This window comes from Anguilla anguilla, chromosome 9 (genome assembly GCF_013347855.1).
Source record: "Anguilla anguilla isolate fAngAng1 chromosome 9, fAngAng1.pri, whole genome shotgun sequence".
NCBI classification, from domain to species: Eukaryota; Metazoa; Chordata; class Actinopteri; order Anguilliformes; family Anguillidae; genus Anguilla; species Anguilla anguilla.
In genome coordinates, this window is record NC_049209.1 from 18932794 (window position 1) to 18948794 (window position 16001).

Genomic DNA, 16001 nt, shown 5'->3' on the forward strand with positions numbered 1-16001 from the left:
TGTGTTTTCATTTCAGTCAGCAGATAATTAAGTCATTGAGAAGTTTGAAGAATCAGCAACTTGCTGAATCACTGTTGATGAAATGCACTGAAAACCAGCAGACGTGTCTCTCGCGACTGAATTCTTACATCCATAATCTTGGCAGTGTTCTGGGTGGTGTGAACTGCCTGCAGGGCTCCTAATTGATATTTAAAGGGTGAACACATTTTTTGTATACCCTTTCATTGATCTGAGCCTAAACACAACTTTATCATTAATTTTTGCATATGATTCAATTTAACAGAGGGACCTTACAAAGAAGGGTGTATTTTATTAAAATGCATTTTTCTGAACTCATGTGAACCACTGCTATTTTGCCCATGCCATTCAGTAATATGTGACCTTGAATATATATTTGGTTACATGTTATTGTAGCAATTGTACGTTACATAATACTTATGCAATCACTTGCCTTTTTTACTTTTAATAAATGAATTATGTATACTTTGCTTTGATGGTGTGGAGTAGGCTGCATAGAAATATTAGCTCATTTTATTAGTTGAAAGCTACAAGGGGCTGTATAATTTTTACATGCCTGTGTGTGTGTGTGTGTGTGTGTGCGCGTGCGTGCGTGTCTGTGGACAGCCTTTCAAGTCTTGAAAAATCCATTATGGGCGGAAACTGTTTGTGCGCGAAGCTTGTTTAATTGCGTTGTGCTTCTGACAGACAGTTCAAGTGTTCATGTTTCTTTCTTTTTTATTACCTGGTGATGAGACGACATCCACTGGGAACTTCTGTTTGACTTTTTTTTTTAAATGTTCGTATATTTTAATATTTTGCGGTTGGGTGGTTGTTTTTCTTGGTTTAATTCAAGGACAGGCCATACAGGACCTTATAACAAACAATTCGCACGACGTCAACACTTCTGCACTGGTTGTGTCAGTTCGGTTTTTTTTGAAGATTACAAGAACATTGACAGCACAGGCAATGACTAATTTGTTTCAAGTCGCTGTCAACTGTAGTTAAATATTAGTTGGGGTATTTTATTTTTTTAAAATGCCGAAACAATGCAATTAAATGTTTACTTTACGTAGCGAGCGTTCTGGGTGATCTCCCAGCAATCCGTGCGGCTAGTTGACCCTAGCAACCAAGCGTCGTTAACTGCTTGCAAGTTCATTGTTATTAGTATGCGTCTAGTATCCACACTGTGTTATCATTTCTAACAACAGAGAAGTACGACAGCAGGCTAAACCTAGTAGCTGCGAACTGAAGTGTCTGATGTTTGACAGTTTTACAAAACATCAAACTGTTTTTTTTTCTTCAGAATGGGTCAAGATTATTATGCTGCTTTGGATATAAACAGAAGTGCCACCGACGCAGACATCAAAAAAGCGTAAGGATGATCATTTAGCTAGCTAGCTATGTTATTTCGCGTTACATTGGATAAATCATTAAGTAGATATGTTAAAGTGAAATATATTATGCAACGCCATTCATTCTGGTGTTTATTTGCAGTTACCGAAGACTTGCGTTGAAATACCATCCTCACACAAACTGTCAAACGGGTGCCTATGAAAAGTTCAGTCAGATTGCTGAGGCATATGATGTTTTGAGTGACCGTAAGTATTTCTCATTTTAACTTGATACATTTAAACAGAATTGTAGGCCTAATATTTAGTTGCAACGTGGTATAATATGATAGAATATTAATCATTAACATGCCATCTAGAGGTGTGTGTCTTATTTATTTTGCTCCCCATCTGCCATTGTGAAACAATTCTCAACGCATTTTCCCCCTGTGACAGTAAGGAAGAAAGCGACATACGACAAATTTGGGGAAGAAGGCCTAAAAGGAGGCATTCCACCTGAGTGTGGAGGGAATGGAGCTTGTACCACTGGGTATTCCTATCATGAAAATCCAGAAAAGGTTTTCAGGGATTTCTTTGGTGGAGACAACCCTTTCTCAGGTAAGATACATAATGGAAAAATATAATGAATCAAATTCATTCTAGATTCCATACAGTGCCGTGAAAAAGTGTTTAAATTTTTCATGGGAGAGCAACAAGGCGGAAACCACTGATAACCAGATAAACATCAATGCTCATATCACATTTACAAAAAAGCACCTGAACAATCCCAAAGCCTTTTGGGATAATGTTCTACAGATGAGTCAAAAGTGGAATGTTTTGGATGACACAGGACCCATTATGTCTGGCTTAAAGCAAACACAGTATTTCACAGTAAGAACATCATACTAACAGTCAAACTTAGTGGTAGTGTGATGGTATGGGGATGCTTTGCTGCCTCGAGACCTGGACGATTCGCCATTATTAAAGGAACCATGAATTTGGCTCTTTGCCAGACAATTCTTAGGGAGAATGTTCAGTCATCTGTCTTTGAGCTGAAGCTGAAGCGTAATTGGGTTATGCAACAAGACAATGATCCAAAACCCAAAAGCAAGTCCACATTTGAATGGCTGAAAAGAAATAAAATTAAAGTTTTGGAGTGGCCTAGTCAAAGTCCTGACTTAAACCCAATTGAGATGCTGTGGCAGGAGCTGAAACTAGCAGTTCATGCTTGAAAACAGTTATGCAAAGAAGAATGGGCTGAAATTCATCCACAGCAATGTGAAGGACTGATATCAAATTATAGGAAGTGTTTGGTTGCAGTTATTGTTGCTTAAGGTGGTGCAATAAGTTACTAAGTTTAAGAGGGCAATTACTTTTTCACATGGATTATATGGGTGTTTGATAACATTTTTCATTAAACAAATAATAATTTAAAAAATGTGATTAGTGTTTATTGAGGTTCCCTGTCTAATGTTACATTTTGTCTAATCATTCAGTGTGACAAATATGCAATTAAAGAGGAGACCAGGAAGGGGCAGATACTCTTTCACGGCAATGTAGTTGTTCATGGACGTTGTTGTCTTTAGTTCAGTCTCCTAAACAGTAGCCCTAAGATTTGAGCAATCAGTGTGTGTGTGTGTGTGTGTGTGTGTGTGTGTGTGTCCACTCCCCTTGCCAGATTTTCATGTTGAGGACAGGAGTGAGGTTAACATAAGGTTTGGAGGCCTGCATGGACGGGGGGTGAAGAAGCAAGATCCCCCAATTGAGAGAGATCTGCACCTGGCTCTTGAGGACCTGTTCTTTGGTTGTACCAAGAAGATCAAAATATCTCGACGGGTAAGAGTAAGACCTTGGTTTGGCTTACCACATTTTTTGCCTTCCTGATGGTGTTAATGAAAGAAAGTGACATGCTACTGGTGTGCTATACACTAGGAGGCCTGATCCAGCTCTGGTTGGATCTGTGCTTTGTGACTTCCTGAAGTCTTATCAAAGAGTACAGGGGGTAGTATGAATAGTTAAATGTCCCAGTCTGTTTTTTTTTTTGTTTTACCAGGTTATGAATGAAGATGGACATACCTCCAGTATCAAGGACAAGATTCTAACCATCCATGTAAAACCGGGCTGGAAGCAAGGGACAAGAATAACTTTTGAAAAAGAGGGGGACCAGGTGAGTGCAAGGAAATATTTCAAGCATTATAAACAAACTATACTGCCGGTGTAATGATTATACATCCAGTAGAGTAATACAGTGGTAATTTTGTCCAATTAGTTGGTGGTACCGTAATTAATAATCTTGCTGAATTAACCGTTATGCGCTTTCAGAATACCGCACCTTGAAAACTCACTTTTTTAGGGACTGGAATTTGCAATGTCAAGTACAAGTCCAGTTTTGCAACCACCATACAACTTTCTGATTATTGCACCGGTTCTCGATGCCTACTGTACCACACTGCCCCAGTATAGCCATTGTTCTTTAACAGCTATAATGTACTGCCTGGATATTGCTCTATTCCACTCTGACAGACTCATATGAACTGCAGGGAACAATGTGCATTCAAAATGTAGCTTATGTCAGTATTATTTACTGTTGGTGTTTGTTTGATTTGGTTTATTTGACTGTATTTCCCAGGGACCCAACAGTATCCCAGCAGACATTGTTTTCATTGTACGGGAGAAGAGGCATGCACGGTTTTCCCGGCAACAGGACAATTTAATCTACACGTCCAATATCTTCCTGGAGAGGGTCAGTTTACCTGCGCTCATTTCATGTGATGGATTAAGGATATAAGGCCGGATCATTCTCAACCAGACCACTGCCTTCTTTATTTCTATCTCATGTCTTGCTTTTCTTGCGCCTATTTTATTGTGAAGTAAAATAACTGCCTTTCAAGGCTTTATAACCATTGTATATGGAAAGGTAAAACATAAAATATCTTAAAATATCATAAAATATTTGAAAATGAGTAATTGACCAAGGAGAGATTAATCCCAAACCATGGTGTAGATGTAGCCAAATGGGTGATTACATCAGTCATTATTTTACACCTTTGACTGATTTCCTACCATAGATTGCTTAAACCTTTTCAGTTTTGATTTATTTCTAAACGAATTCTGTCTCATTGTTGCTAGTAGGAGACCTATTGGCCCATTGTTGATCACCAGTGAGTTCACTGTTAGTTTTCCATTGCTACATCAATCAGTTTGAAGGAGCAATTATTTTAAAGCTTTATTAGTTTTGAATTTCATTTCCTACATTTAAACTAGAGTTTGTATAGTCAGATATACTGCACTGTTTGTTATTGTAAGGAATTTCTGTGCTACTATTTAGGGGTATTGTGGATGAATTTCTACCTTGTATATCTGTACAATGCTGCCTGTTTTGTGACTTTCCCTAATGTCCACTTTTAACAAACTACCCACCCTGTTATGGGCAGTAGTTATACAGATACTTGAATGGTTAACAGTTCTATCTGAGAGCTCTCATTAATGTGTAACAGACATACATACAATAAGATCATCCAAATAGATGAATTACTATTTGGTGAAGGATGAATTACTGGGAGTGGTTGACGTAGTAAGTACATTACACGATTCACTGTGCATGTATAACTCATTGAGAGCTGTTGATTCGCAACAGATGTCCTAACTACCCCACCTGAACTATGGACTCTGATGTGGGTTTTATGAGTGGTTGAACAACGTTGTTTGGTACACAGGCTCTGACCGGGTTCTCTGTAGAGGTGGAGACCCTAGATGGCAGACTGCTCAACATTCCTATCAACGACATTGTGCAGTAAGCTTTGCTTGTGCTTGGAGTGTTTGTTACGCCTTTGCTTTTATTTGTCTTTAGCAGTATAACTTAATTCATTTCAGGAATAGGGTGGATGTAGATTGTGGAATGAGTAGTTACATTGTTTTGAGTTCTTGCATTTACAGGATGAGGCACCAAAATGTTTTCAGTACGTGTGTGCCAGCTTTTATCTATTGAACCTGAGTTTTGTATGAGCCTTCTCCAGTCTCCCCACAATCAGAGGCAATACTTTACTAATTAATATTAATAAGCACTTGCCTTTACAAGAACTAATTGCATGGAGAGATATGAATTTAAATGCAACCATGGCAGGAATGTATTGAGATTGTAGCTTTAGTGGGGGCTTCAGATCTAATCTTTTCTTTCTTGTTCAGCCCTAAATACAGCAAAGTGGTGCCGGGTGAAGGAATGCCCTTTTCCGACAACCCCAGCCAGAGAGGGGACCTCATTATCCAGTTTGACATCCACTTCCCAGAAAAACTGTCCTCAGAGAAGAAGAGGCTGATCAAGCAAGCCCTTTCCGTTTGACCTCTCACATAAAAAGCAATGTTGTAATCTATTAAATCATGATCATATTTCCTTAGGCTCCATCTGATTGTAACACTTTCTTTTTGGGTACCAAAATCACTCCATATATCGTAACTTTAGATTTAACTGAAATTACTTTTTTCTGATGGTGGCAGGTTTTCTCTGTGGGTTTGCAACATTATAGAAACTCCAAACAGAAATAATGCTTTAACAAATAATCTTTTATTGTTGTTAAAGGCTTCTTTAAAAGCAAGACTAGCATTTAGCCTTGGGCAACACTTCTGTGAAGCAACCAGAGAAAAAAAACTAAAGCGTGACAATACAAGCTACAGAAGAGGTACAGACAGGGAATGATGTTGACGTTAGCAGTGTTCACAGAGGAACGGCCCAGTTGTGGCGAGCCACCATCATGGCACGCTTCAGCTGCTCGTAAGTGACGAACATCACCACGTTCCAGGACCCCAGCCTCAGGAAAGAGGGCATGAACCTGGCGAGTTAAAGAATAATGAATTTGTTAATTTCTCACCAAGGACGATTATCCAAAATAAACAGTCAAGCCAAGCAGTTGTACCTTACCCCTTGTAGAAGGCAGTGGGCCCCTCCTTTGTAATCATTGTGAGGGCACAGTTTAAGGCACTGCGGTACTGGCCTCGGGCAGAGTTCATGTATCTTGTCTTCACCACATCCACAGGGGAGGCAATAATGGTGGTACAAAAGCCTGCTCCAAATGCAGACGTAAAGTGGCAGGGAAGGTCATCTGTAAAAATGCACAACATGCATCACTTTAAATAGATTTAAGCTTAAGGTCAAGATGTTAACTGCATCTGGACGCCAGCAAGCATATCTCCAGTTCCCATTCTGCTGATAGAGGTGTGATAACCCACTCATGTGATATAAAATATAACAAAATGAAGGTTGGTTTTCCCTGGGGATTTCTCAAATGCTGCGTGGTCGGAGGGGACGGCATACCAGTCATTGGAGTGGTTTTCAGGAGAGCATCTTTGATGAGATCGTAAGTCACCAGCTCCGTGCAGTTCACAATAGCATTGCGGGCAACGTTGGGCCCAGTTCCTGGAAGACAGCAGAGACGTGTAAGCAAAACAATGTGGGAAATCACACTGGGTTGCGTATTGTGCTTTATTACTTTTAAGACCACTGCTAAGTGTGAAATGTAGAGTACAGTATCAACGTGGCCCCTGGTTCAGTCTTTGCGAGCAGAAACTGTCTGCTCAATAACACCAGATCAGAAAACCTGCCCAGATTTTTCAGTACAAACAAATGGCCTCCCAGAAACGCACCTTTCCACAGTCCGCGCATGCCTTCCTCCCTGGCAATAGTCCGATAGGCATGCATGGTGCTCTGGTAACGTTTGCTAGCACCTGTGGTGCTGGCCTGTGCCTGGAATCGGACCTTCACCACATCTGTAGGCTGAGCCACGGCAACTGCCATGGCTCCTGTGGTGCAGCCTGCCAGCAGGCGACTGCCAATCCCAGCATCTGGAAAACAGATACAAGTCTACTGTTGGCAACTGGAACTTCACTAATGCCCTGTAGTTATACCTTACAAGCCCAGCCCAGTTAGTGATAGTACAAATGAATTTTACTTCAATGTATTTGCACTCACTTGGCTAGTAATGATTGACAGGTGTAAACCAACTCCTGTGAACTTACGCTCAGATCCCTTGGTGTAGAACTGCTTGACGGAGTCGTAGAGCCCAATACGGACTGAGGCGAAGCTCATCTGTCTCTGCAGCCCTGCCACCAGCCCTTTGTACAGACTCCTGGCCCCCTCTGTACGCACCATGGTGGTGATGGTGCCAAACACACCGTGGTACCGTGTCACCTTGACACCACCACCAGCAGCTTTGGCTTCACCCTGGATCTGTATAGAACAAAAGGGGCATGGAGAGGCTTTACAGAGACTTGAAGGGGCAGGAGAAGGGCTTGCCTAGCCCACTGCAGCAACAGTTTCCATGGCTCAAGATCTTGGGACTGTGGACTCCTATGGCATAACCACCTTCTGCAGCATCTTATACTACCAGTAAGGGAGAAAAGTGGAGAGTTGAAAGAGATACACAGAGAGATACACAGAAGACTTGATCAGTAAAAGTGGACTTGGTTGTAATTAAAATGAAACATTTCTATTTTTCATTTCATTGAATTAAAATGAACATTCTGCATGCACTAAAGAATGAGAATAGTTTTCTTTTACATAATGCTGATGTCAGAATGATTTAGAAATGCTAAAAGAAAATTTTTTTCCCCCCCAAAATAACCCAGCTGACTGACAAAATAGAGTCTGTGACCACTAGGTCATGTAAATATACTCATGAAATACATTTTGGATTTAGAGTGAATATTTTTGAATAAAAATAAAACTTATGTAAAACATGGTCCTCATAGGCTTGGAGGCACTCTAACCTGCAGCCTGACTTTGGCTGTATCCAGTGGAAAGGTGAAGAGGTCAGCGATGCAAGCTGCCGTTCCTGCCCCAAGGAACTTCACAGTGGCTGTGGGGGGCATATCAACTGGTCCAAATCCAACCATTTTTTCACCGAAATTACAGGAGCGCAGAGATCAAACCAATGGCTGGTGTTTTGTGGTGAAAACAAGGCAGATGAACGCTACCCAGTTCTAAAACAGAAAAATAAATTATGGTAAGAACAGATCCTGTGCCTGACGGCAGTGACAAAACACTGCTTCGTTGAGAAAAAAATTGTAGGTGATAACAGCAAATCATTTTACAGTGTAAATGGTTGCATAATATTAAAATATACATGTTAATATTGCAAATTGTAAATATTGTAATCTACTGCACAAAATTGGTTGTAGCCTATTCACAGTGCAAACTGTATAAAGCCTTTATGCTAGATGCGGAAAACAGCTCTCCAGCAACAGAGGTGTGACGTGTTAGTGGCCTCAGCACAGACTGTTCTCAGTGGGGGATGGGTTGTGGGGGACGGATATGTTAAACACGGAACAAGATATTTCGTTTGACCAAAGTACTTCGTGGAACTGAGCCTGCACTCATTGGCTTCCCAACTGTTTGTACGCCTCAAACATAATTAAACAGTGTTCTGTCGTACGGATGTACCACGTTTGCTCATAAGGTTTTGTGTTCCAAAAAAGACAATGGCTGTTTGTACCAACTCACTAACCACGTGACACTAATTATGTAATCGACCCCCGGTATACCCCCCCTGGTATGTTTCCAAAAGTTTTGTCTATTTTACTTAAAATCAATTAAGAATAAAGACGTTTAAAATTTTATTCCATACATGGTCACCATCATGTGAATATCGTATTCTTAAAACAAATTAGAAAACCACAAGCAGGTGCTGGCTACAGGAAATACATTTCGATCAGAACTGTTGTACGGTTGCTGTTTACGATCTGGACTAAGTATCAAGCAGAATTCAGCCAAGTGGATCAACATGAACATTACCTTTTATAAGCAGCAACTGAGACGGGAAAGGCGGTAGATCAGGATTCTCTGAAGGCGTCCCTCTCGTTGAAATTACTTTCAACTATAATTTGATTGCCTTGTTCTTCCATAGAAATGTACTCAAAAAAGAAACACTTAAAAAACATACTCTAAATTCTGAAAAAACAAACAAAAAACAGGTTGGTCAACAATACAGAGTGCATACAGTGAAAGGCTGATCACAAGAAAGCCTTTTGTTAAAATTTTCTAACCCTTAATTTTCTTTAGCAATCACTGGGAGCATATAGGCTACAACTAATGTTAAGGGGGAAAAGAAGAAATGATAACGTTTAAAAGCGTCGACTTTACCGTTTTAAAAAATGTTGTATAAATGTTGAATAAAACAGATAACTTCCTTGCCAGTAACAGCGCCAAATGATCGCGTGCCCAAGACTGTTAGCGGGGTTTACAGTGGAAACAAACTGACCGAAGCTAATTTATAGTCCTCTTAAAAGAATGTGACGTCACGACAGAACAGCCGCTTTTGTTCCAGTGGGGGATGCATCTCATGCATTGAAGTGTACACATCCGCTTCCTGTTATACTGCAAGCTGCCAACAGATCCCGGAACACTATTCTTGTAATTCAATTTAACCTTTGAATTTTTACGGAGTTGGCTGTTTATTGAAATACACTGTATTACGAAGAGGCGTTTCTTGTTTTTTTTATAACCTTTACATTTCAGAAAATGTCTACGGTTAACCTTATAGTAAAAACAAGCGCGAATCCGCAATAGCTGAGACCGGACACGCGCATGTCCATGTGTGCATTAGGGATGTATCCGAATCCGAATACGGTATTCTGGAAAGCAAGAATAATGCGATGGAAACACCAAAAAAAACTTCATAGAATTTCAAGTTGCGAAAACCTTCATCACTCATTATGTAAACATGATTCATCCTAAAATTATCTTTGATAATATAAGTGTGTAAATGGCCTATTTCATTAATTATTTTGCAAATAAATTAGGTTATAAAGATGAATTTAAAATGATTTCTGTTTTTTGTTTTGTTTGTTAAGTATGTTATAATTGTACAATTAAATAAGTTGGAACATATTTGCAGCTCGTACTTCATCTTAAACACTGTGACCCGTGTCTACCACCTGCATTTTTAGCTGGATTTCAGGGAAAAAATGACAAAGTTAACAGAAGTGTTATATTACTTTACATTTATTTGACAGACGCTTCTATCCAAAGCAACATACAGTAAGTGATTGGTGGGACAATAGCAGTGTCCCGCTACAGATTTTCAACCCAAATCTGCATCCACCTGGAATGAACTGGCCTCACCACTTTGCCATATGTAGCAGCAGTAGGGCTAAGTGCTGTTTTACAGGAAACATTCAAATGGTTCAAGCCACTTTTGTTAAACCATTGTATGCTATTGTAATACAGCATAATCCATCAATCCAGACTGTAAGATTAATTGATTGCATTTACTTTTTTTCATTTTGTTTATCTGCAGTTTTCTTTTTCATTCATCATTCATTGCATTCACTCAGCAGATGCCCTTACCCAGAGAGATTTACAAAAAAAGAACATTACTCACAGAGCATTTTACATTGCACCAACTGTAAACATATAATTATGCAATGGATACACACATAGATTTATACCTGGGTAACATCGGCCAGCGATACACAAAACCTTAATCTAAACACAATGCCATGTTCAAACTGAAAAAGTAATTAAAAAAATTACTTGTAAACATTTATTTTCATGTACTGTACAGTCTTTTACAGATAGAAGGAGACTCCCATGCCTGGGTGATAAAGATGACACAAAAAGGGACTGTGAGTGTCTGTCTTGAGGATATCAATGCCTCTGGTCCTCTCATGGGCTCTGAACTACTATCCTGTCCAGTGGTTTTATTTGCAAGTCTGGCATCTTCATGCCCCAGGAACAGGAAGCAGTTACACACCAGTGATCCTGTACAGTTCCCAAGATGTCCAGCATTATGATTACGGTAAAGGAATCACAGTTCAGAAGGGGGATTCCCAGGACTGTTGTGCTATAGTCATAGCTCTCTTGATTTGCTCATAGGAGACAAACATTACAATGTTCCAGGAGCCCAGTCTAAGGAAGGATGGCATAAACCTGGAGCAGAGAAAAAACATTATGGTATCGTTATGATTAATTCCAGTACAAAAACAGACGTGGACTTCAATGTTCGTCCATTCTGAAAGCCCTTCTCTGACATGCTTGGAGACTGGTACACGTACCCTTTGTAGAAAGCAGTGGGTCCCTCCTTGGTCAGCATGGTGACTGCACAGTTTACGGCATTGCTGTACTGGCCGGGAGTAGAGTTCATGAAACGAGTCTTCACCACATCAACCGGAGACGCCACAATGGTGGTGCACCAACCAGCACCAAAAGCGGCAGTGAAGTGACAGGGCAAATTGTCTGTAAACCATGCATCATAACTGCCTGTCAAAACTCGTTATGATGATTATATGTTTTAGTTTTTGGCTTAAATATTTCCTGTGTATATCTCACCTGTCATGAGGTCATATTTCAGAATGAGCTCCTTGATGATGTCATAGGTCACCAGCTCTGCGCAGTTCACAATGGCATTGCGTGTTATATTAGGCATACAACCTATAAGGAGAGATAAACATAAAAGTAAAGGAATTTTAAATACATTTCTTGAATGGCTTGGCAAAATAAAACTGCTGTCTAGATCAATGTTTCTCAGTCCTGGTCCTGGGGACCCACTGTGTATGCTGGTTTTTTGTCAAAGCCAATCTTTTGTTCAATTAAGATTGTTGAAAATGTGTTCAAGTTCTACCATAATTGTGTGGTTAAACTTATTTACATTTATATGCATTACTATTATCACTTACTCACAACAAAGGCAGTACAAAAAAGAAAGTAAAAAATGGCAGGTTACTCACACATACAAAGAACTTTCTATAAGTCATTAATTCAAACTTGCATAATCTAGGTCTACCATTAAAAGTACTAATTGGGCCAAGTTACAAGAAACGATATTGGCTATCTTAGCTAACAGAAATTAAACAAACTGTATTCCAAAGCAGTGCTACACAATGTTTCCTAAATTATTTCAAGTAACATAAAACTTCATCTTGGTCTTCATCTGTGTTTTTTCATCTTCCTATCTGAAGAAAATGTAGTCATTCTCTTCAGATAGAAATGAAAGTATATGAAAGTATAAGTTGGTCTGAACGATTGAAATTCCTGCGATGTGAATATGGGACATTTATTTTTCAGGCATGATTATTCTTTGTTACATGCAAAAAGTCAAATTAAGATGAATTATCAGCTCATAACAATATAGACCTTTGTTTGTACAAAAACAAGCATACACAGTGGGCCCCTAGGACCAGCGTTGAGAAACACTGATGGTGTCAGATGGTGTCCTGAGGCAGGAACCTGGGATAATTATTTACTGTTGCTGTTGGGTTTCCTACCTTTCCAGAGTCCCCTGATGCCTTCGTCCCTGGCGATAGTCCTGTAGGCATCCATGGTGCCGTTGTACCTCTTCACCCCATCTGCCGGTCTCACCTGGGCCTGGAAACGTACTTTGACCACATCTGTCGGCTGAGCAATTGCCACAGCCATTGCCCCTGTTGTGCAGCCCGCCATCAGCCGACTGACAATACTGGCGTCTGTGGGAGAAATTTTTTATTGAGTGATTACATTGGTAATCTTCATTTTGATAACCAACCAAGTAGTAATATGTAAAATCTTGTTTGAAGGAGAGACAAATAAACTGGGACATTCTGCCACCAAACTTTTGTAATTCAACCCTGAGCTGCACTCATGTACCCATGGTCAGGAGCTACCCCCTCAAGTCTGTACAAGCTGAATGACTCTTGTGGATTCCTCCCTACTAACCTCTTCAATCTAGATATGAGACCTCAATGGTTTTCATTTTATTTGGGTATTGTTTGCCATCTTATTGTATTTTTAAAAAATCATGTGTCTGACATAACTTTTGCTTTGAATCTCTTGAGTCACTCAGGTAGCACCACTTCAAACTCTTATAAACGATTAAGGGACTTTCTCAGTAGTGGCAGCCCATGGTGCTGTAGCTCTTTAGGACTTCCACCTTAACTCATCACACTATAGAAATGTATGTATTCACCACAGGAGGACTAACTCACTCTCTGATCCTCGGGTGTAGAACTGCTTCATGGAGTCGTAGAGCCCGATACGAACTGAGGCAAAGCTCATCTGTCTCTGCAGCCCTGCTACCAGCCCATTGTACAGACTCCTGGGCCCCTCTGTGCGCACCATGGTGGCAATGGTGCCAAACACACCGCGATACTTCACTCCTTTGGCCCCATCCACTGCCTTCGCCTCTCCTTGTATCTGAGAAAGGCAGAGATGAGCTATCACCCAGTACTATAAACCATTAATATTCACTGCCTCCACAGTAAATAAAAAACGATGTCTCATCTGTCCTTACAGAAAATGGAGTTTATTTTAAAAAGTTAGTTCAATTTATTTATTTAAAACAAATAAGACAAGGAAGAAGAGCTCTGGTATTATATGAGAGATGGGTAACTGAGTGACATTCAGGAGGTGGAGCTATTGCATTTGGGGAAGCACAAACATTCTCCTCACCTGCAGCCTGACTTTAGCAGTGTCTAGTGGGAATGTGATAAGGTCCGCAATACATCCTGCAGTTCCAGCTCCAAAGAACTTTATGGTGGCAGTTGGTGCCAGTTCTGTGGGTTTGATTCCAACCATGCTTGCATCAGAACAGCTTTGATTGTAGTGGTTATGGTTCTGTCTTCTCAACTTAACAAAGAACAACTGCAGTGCAGTCCTGTCAAGACCTGAAGAGGAGAGCCAGAGACCATGCACTGTGAAACACTTTCTTATGTGCTTACAATGCAAACCCATTCAGAGATATAAACATACTACCCACAAAACTGTTATTGTGCATTTGCATTTACTGTAAGTTCTACACAGTTTATCTCTGAGCTCTCTTTAATATTATAAGACATGATACAGTATTTGTAATTCTATCTTCTCTTAATGCAGGGGTTGCCATATTCATCCCTAAATGTATATATATACACACACACACATATTTATAATTACCCTGTAGGACACTGGTTCAAATATCTGAGCTTCTCTGTGGAAAGTGTTTGCCAGCACAAGGTCCTGCTCCAGGGCAGCATTACACTCACTGTGAACACAGAAGTGCAATGATTTTGATGCATATGTATCTTATGTGTACACTTAAGCACAACATTCAGTATCAAATTACTGATTTCCAGAGGGAATTTCCAAGAATGAAGTCATGTTATACTACATTAAATCTGCAAAAAAATGTATTATTACTTTATAGAAATTATTTTATGAATATGAATACATCTGTAAGAATACATCTGTACATCTGTAATGAAACTGACAGCTTTGTAAATTTACCTGATTAAATTACGTATTGTAATCCAATTTTTGAATTCAAAAATTAAAGCAGAGATAATCCAGTTCCATCCTGCGTTATTTTCAAGGTGTGTTGTGTTCCATGTGAAGCATTGAGACACTGGAAGTCCCTTGCAATTTATAGACACCTCTTCTGACGAGCTGTAGATGGCATTTCAAGTTGTGTGTGCTGTTTATCTCACGCTTACTGAAGGGCGGAGTTTGTACTCGCATAGTTGTTTATTGCCGTGTGTGAATATGTAAGTAGAATAAGAAAACAACTGCTGTGCCACACATTCTAAAAGATGATTATTATTATTATTATTATTATTATTATTATTATTATTATTATTATTATTATTATGTGCTTAAAATTTTAGATACATACACTATATGACCAAAAGTATCTGGACGCCCCTTGGTCGGTTGTTGTTTTTCATAGTTTGGGTTTAGACCCCTTAGTTCCACTTCAGGCAAATCTTAATTCTACAGCATACAATGACAATCTTTTAAAATTGGAATCACAATTCAGTGCCACTTAGAGCATAACACAAGAAATCAAACTCAAGTTTCACGGAAGCTTTACAGCATGGAAAGTGCAGAGTTCTTTTTCCCCTTCCCTTTCCCGTTCCAAACCATTAAAGTTGTGTAATGTTCCAGCTGGAGCTTATGTAATTCATTTGAGCCAATCCATACATGGAGCAGAAGGGGGTGTGTTGGAATCTGCATGCAATCAATCACTCATAGGTCTCTGAAGTCTGTGCATCTGACTTGAAATATTTCCCCAGTAGAACTCCAGGTTACTGCCCCCTGTTTTTCTCAGGGAGACGCACAGTTTAACAGAATGAAATATGGGCACTGCCTGACTGTCATGCTACCAGGAGATTCCCGTGATCTGTTCGGTCTCAGATCAACAGCTGAGCTGAGTCAAAACTTGTCCAAAACTGCTGTGGCTGCACAGGCAATGTTATTTATCACCTCACCTTACCAGCTGTACCTGATGTTGAGTGCAAATCATTGTGTTCCTGAAACGGCTCGTGTACGTCATGCATACTAAGATCTATTCTGAAATGTCAATTATTATTATTATTATTATTACTAAAGATTAAGGCCATTAAGATAGACATCAATTTGCTCATTGACCCCCTCATTCACTGACTGACATGTTAAGTGCTGAATTTGGCAAAACTACTTCACTAAATCACATTTTAACCCACCTAAAAAGAATCTGAGGCAGCCTCATTTATATCCAGTTGGAACTGGTTTCCTCAATGCCCCATGTGAAACCTGATTTTGTAGTAAACAACCTCACCCCCCATTTTGAAACCAAATCTCAGTACTGCCGCCTGTCATAGACTTGCTTCTAAGAAGATCCTTGGCTGGTATCCATTGTACGTCTGAAAGGTTATCCGTGTATGCTGACCGAGTGGAAATACATGCAACAAGTCACC

The 16001-nt window shown here is 39.8% G+C and overlaps 3 protein-coding genes across 4 annotated transcripts; 1 reads left to right on the top strand and 2 right to left on the bottom strand.

Annotated features, from left to right (window-relative positions):
- Window positions 1–632: 632 nt before the first annotated feature.
- Window positions 633–5973, top strand: dnajb13 (DnaJ heat shock protein family (Hsp40) member B13). 2 transcript variants are annotated; one of them, XM_035434304.1, is made up of 9 exons: window positions 633–796; window positions 1304–1372; window positions 1495–1598; window positions 1785–1946; window positions 3007–3164; window positions 3382–3495; window positions 3958–4071; window positions 5045–5121; window positions 5514–5973. In XM_035434304.1, the coding sequence occupies exons 2-9, from the start codon at window positions 1305–1307 to the stop codon at window positions 5665–5667; spliced, it is 951 nt and encodes a 316-aa protein (XP_035290195.1). In that variant the 5' UTR covers window positions 633–796; window position 1304; the 3' UTR covers window positions 5668–5973. The 2 variants fall into 2 exon arrangements, with proteins under 2 accessions (XP_035290195.1, XP_035290193.1); XM_035434302.1 differs by lacking the exon at window positions 633–796 and having other exon boundaries at window positions 1048–1372.
- ucp2 (uncoupling protein 2) lies at window positions 5868–9618 on the bottom strand. The gene is made up of 8 exons (XM_035434305.1): window positions 9460–9618; window positions 9112–9267; window positions 8088–8300; window positions 7338–7548; window positions 6966–7163; window positions 6637–6738; window positions 6244–6424; window positions 5868–6154 (listed from the first exon to the last, which is right to left on the bottom strand). The coding sequence occupies exons 3-8, from the start codon at window positions 8211–8213 to the stop codon at window positions 6040–6042; spliced, it is 933 nt and encodes a 310-aa protein (XP_035290196.1). The 5' UTR covers window positions 8214–8300; window positions 9112–9267; window positions 9460–9618; the 3' UTR covers window positions 5868–6039.
- Window positions 9619–10835: 1217 nt separating this feature from the next.
- LOC118236179 (mitochondrial uncoupling protein 2-like) lies at window positions 10836–14719 on the bottom strand. Its single transcript, XM_035434306.1, has 8 exons — window positions 14554–14719; window positions 14224–14311; window positions 13741–13955; window positions 13278–13485; window positions 12582–12779; window positions 11647–11748; window positions 11373–11553; window positions 10836–11247 (listed from the first exon to the last, which is right to left on the bottom strand). The coding sequence occupies exons 3-8, from the start codon at window positions 13864–13866 to the stop codon at window positions 11133–11135; spliced, it is 930 nt and encodes a 309-aa protein (XP_035290197.1). The 5' UTR covers window positions 13867–13955; window positions 14224–14311; window positions 14554–14719; the 3' UTR covers window positions 10836–11132.
- Window positions 14720–16001: the final 1282 nt, after the last annotated feature.

Bases quoted from the DNA above. Each gene is read 5' to 3' on its own strand.
- dnajb13 (XM_035434304.1), top strand. From the start codon at position 1,305: ATGGGTCAAGATTATTATGCTGCTTTGGATATAAACAGAAGTGCCACC. The intron at 1,373-1,494 runs GTAAGGATGATC...GTTTATTTGCAG, and splicing joins GACGCAGACATCAAAAAAGC to TTACCGAAGACTTGCGTTGA. The intron at 3,496-3,957 runs GTGAGTGCAAGG...TGTATTTCCCAG, and splicing joins TTGAAAAAGAGGGGGACCAG to GGACCCAACAGTATCCCAGC.
- ucp2 (XM_035434305.1), bottom strand. From the start codon at position 8,213: ATGGTTGGATTTGGACCAGTTGATATGCCCCCCACAGCCACTGTGAAG. The intron at 7,164-7,337 runs GTAAGTTCACAG...TCTGTTTTCCAG, and splicing joins CTACACCAAGGGATCTGAGC to ATGCTGGGATTGGCAGTCGC. The intron at 6,155-6,243 runs GTAAGGTACAAC...TTAACTCGCCAG, and splicing joins CCCACTGCCTTCTACAAGGG to GTTCATGCCCTCTTTCCTGA.
- LOC118236179 (XM_035434306.1), bottom strand. From the start codon at position 13,866: ATGGTTGGAATCAAACCCACAGAACTGGCACCAACTGCCACCATAAAG. The intron at 11,749-12,581 runs GTAGGAAACCCA...CTCTCCTTATAG, and splicing joins CATCAGGGGACTCTGGAAAG to GTTGTATGCCTAATATAACA. The intron at 11,248-11,372 runs GTACGTGTACCA...TCTCTGCTCCAG, and splicing joins CCCACTGCTTTCTACAAAGG to GTTTATGCCATCCTTCCTTA.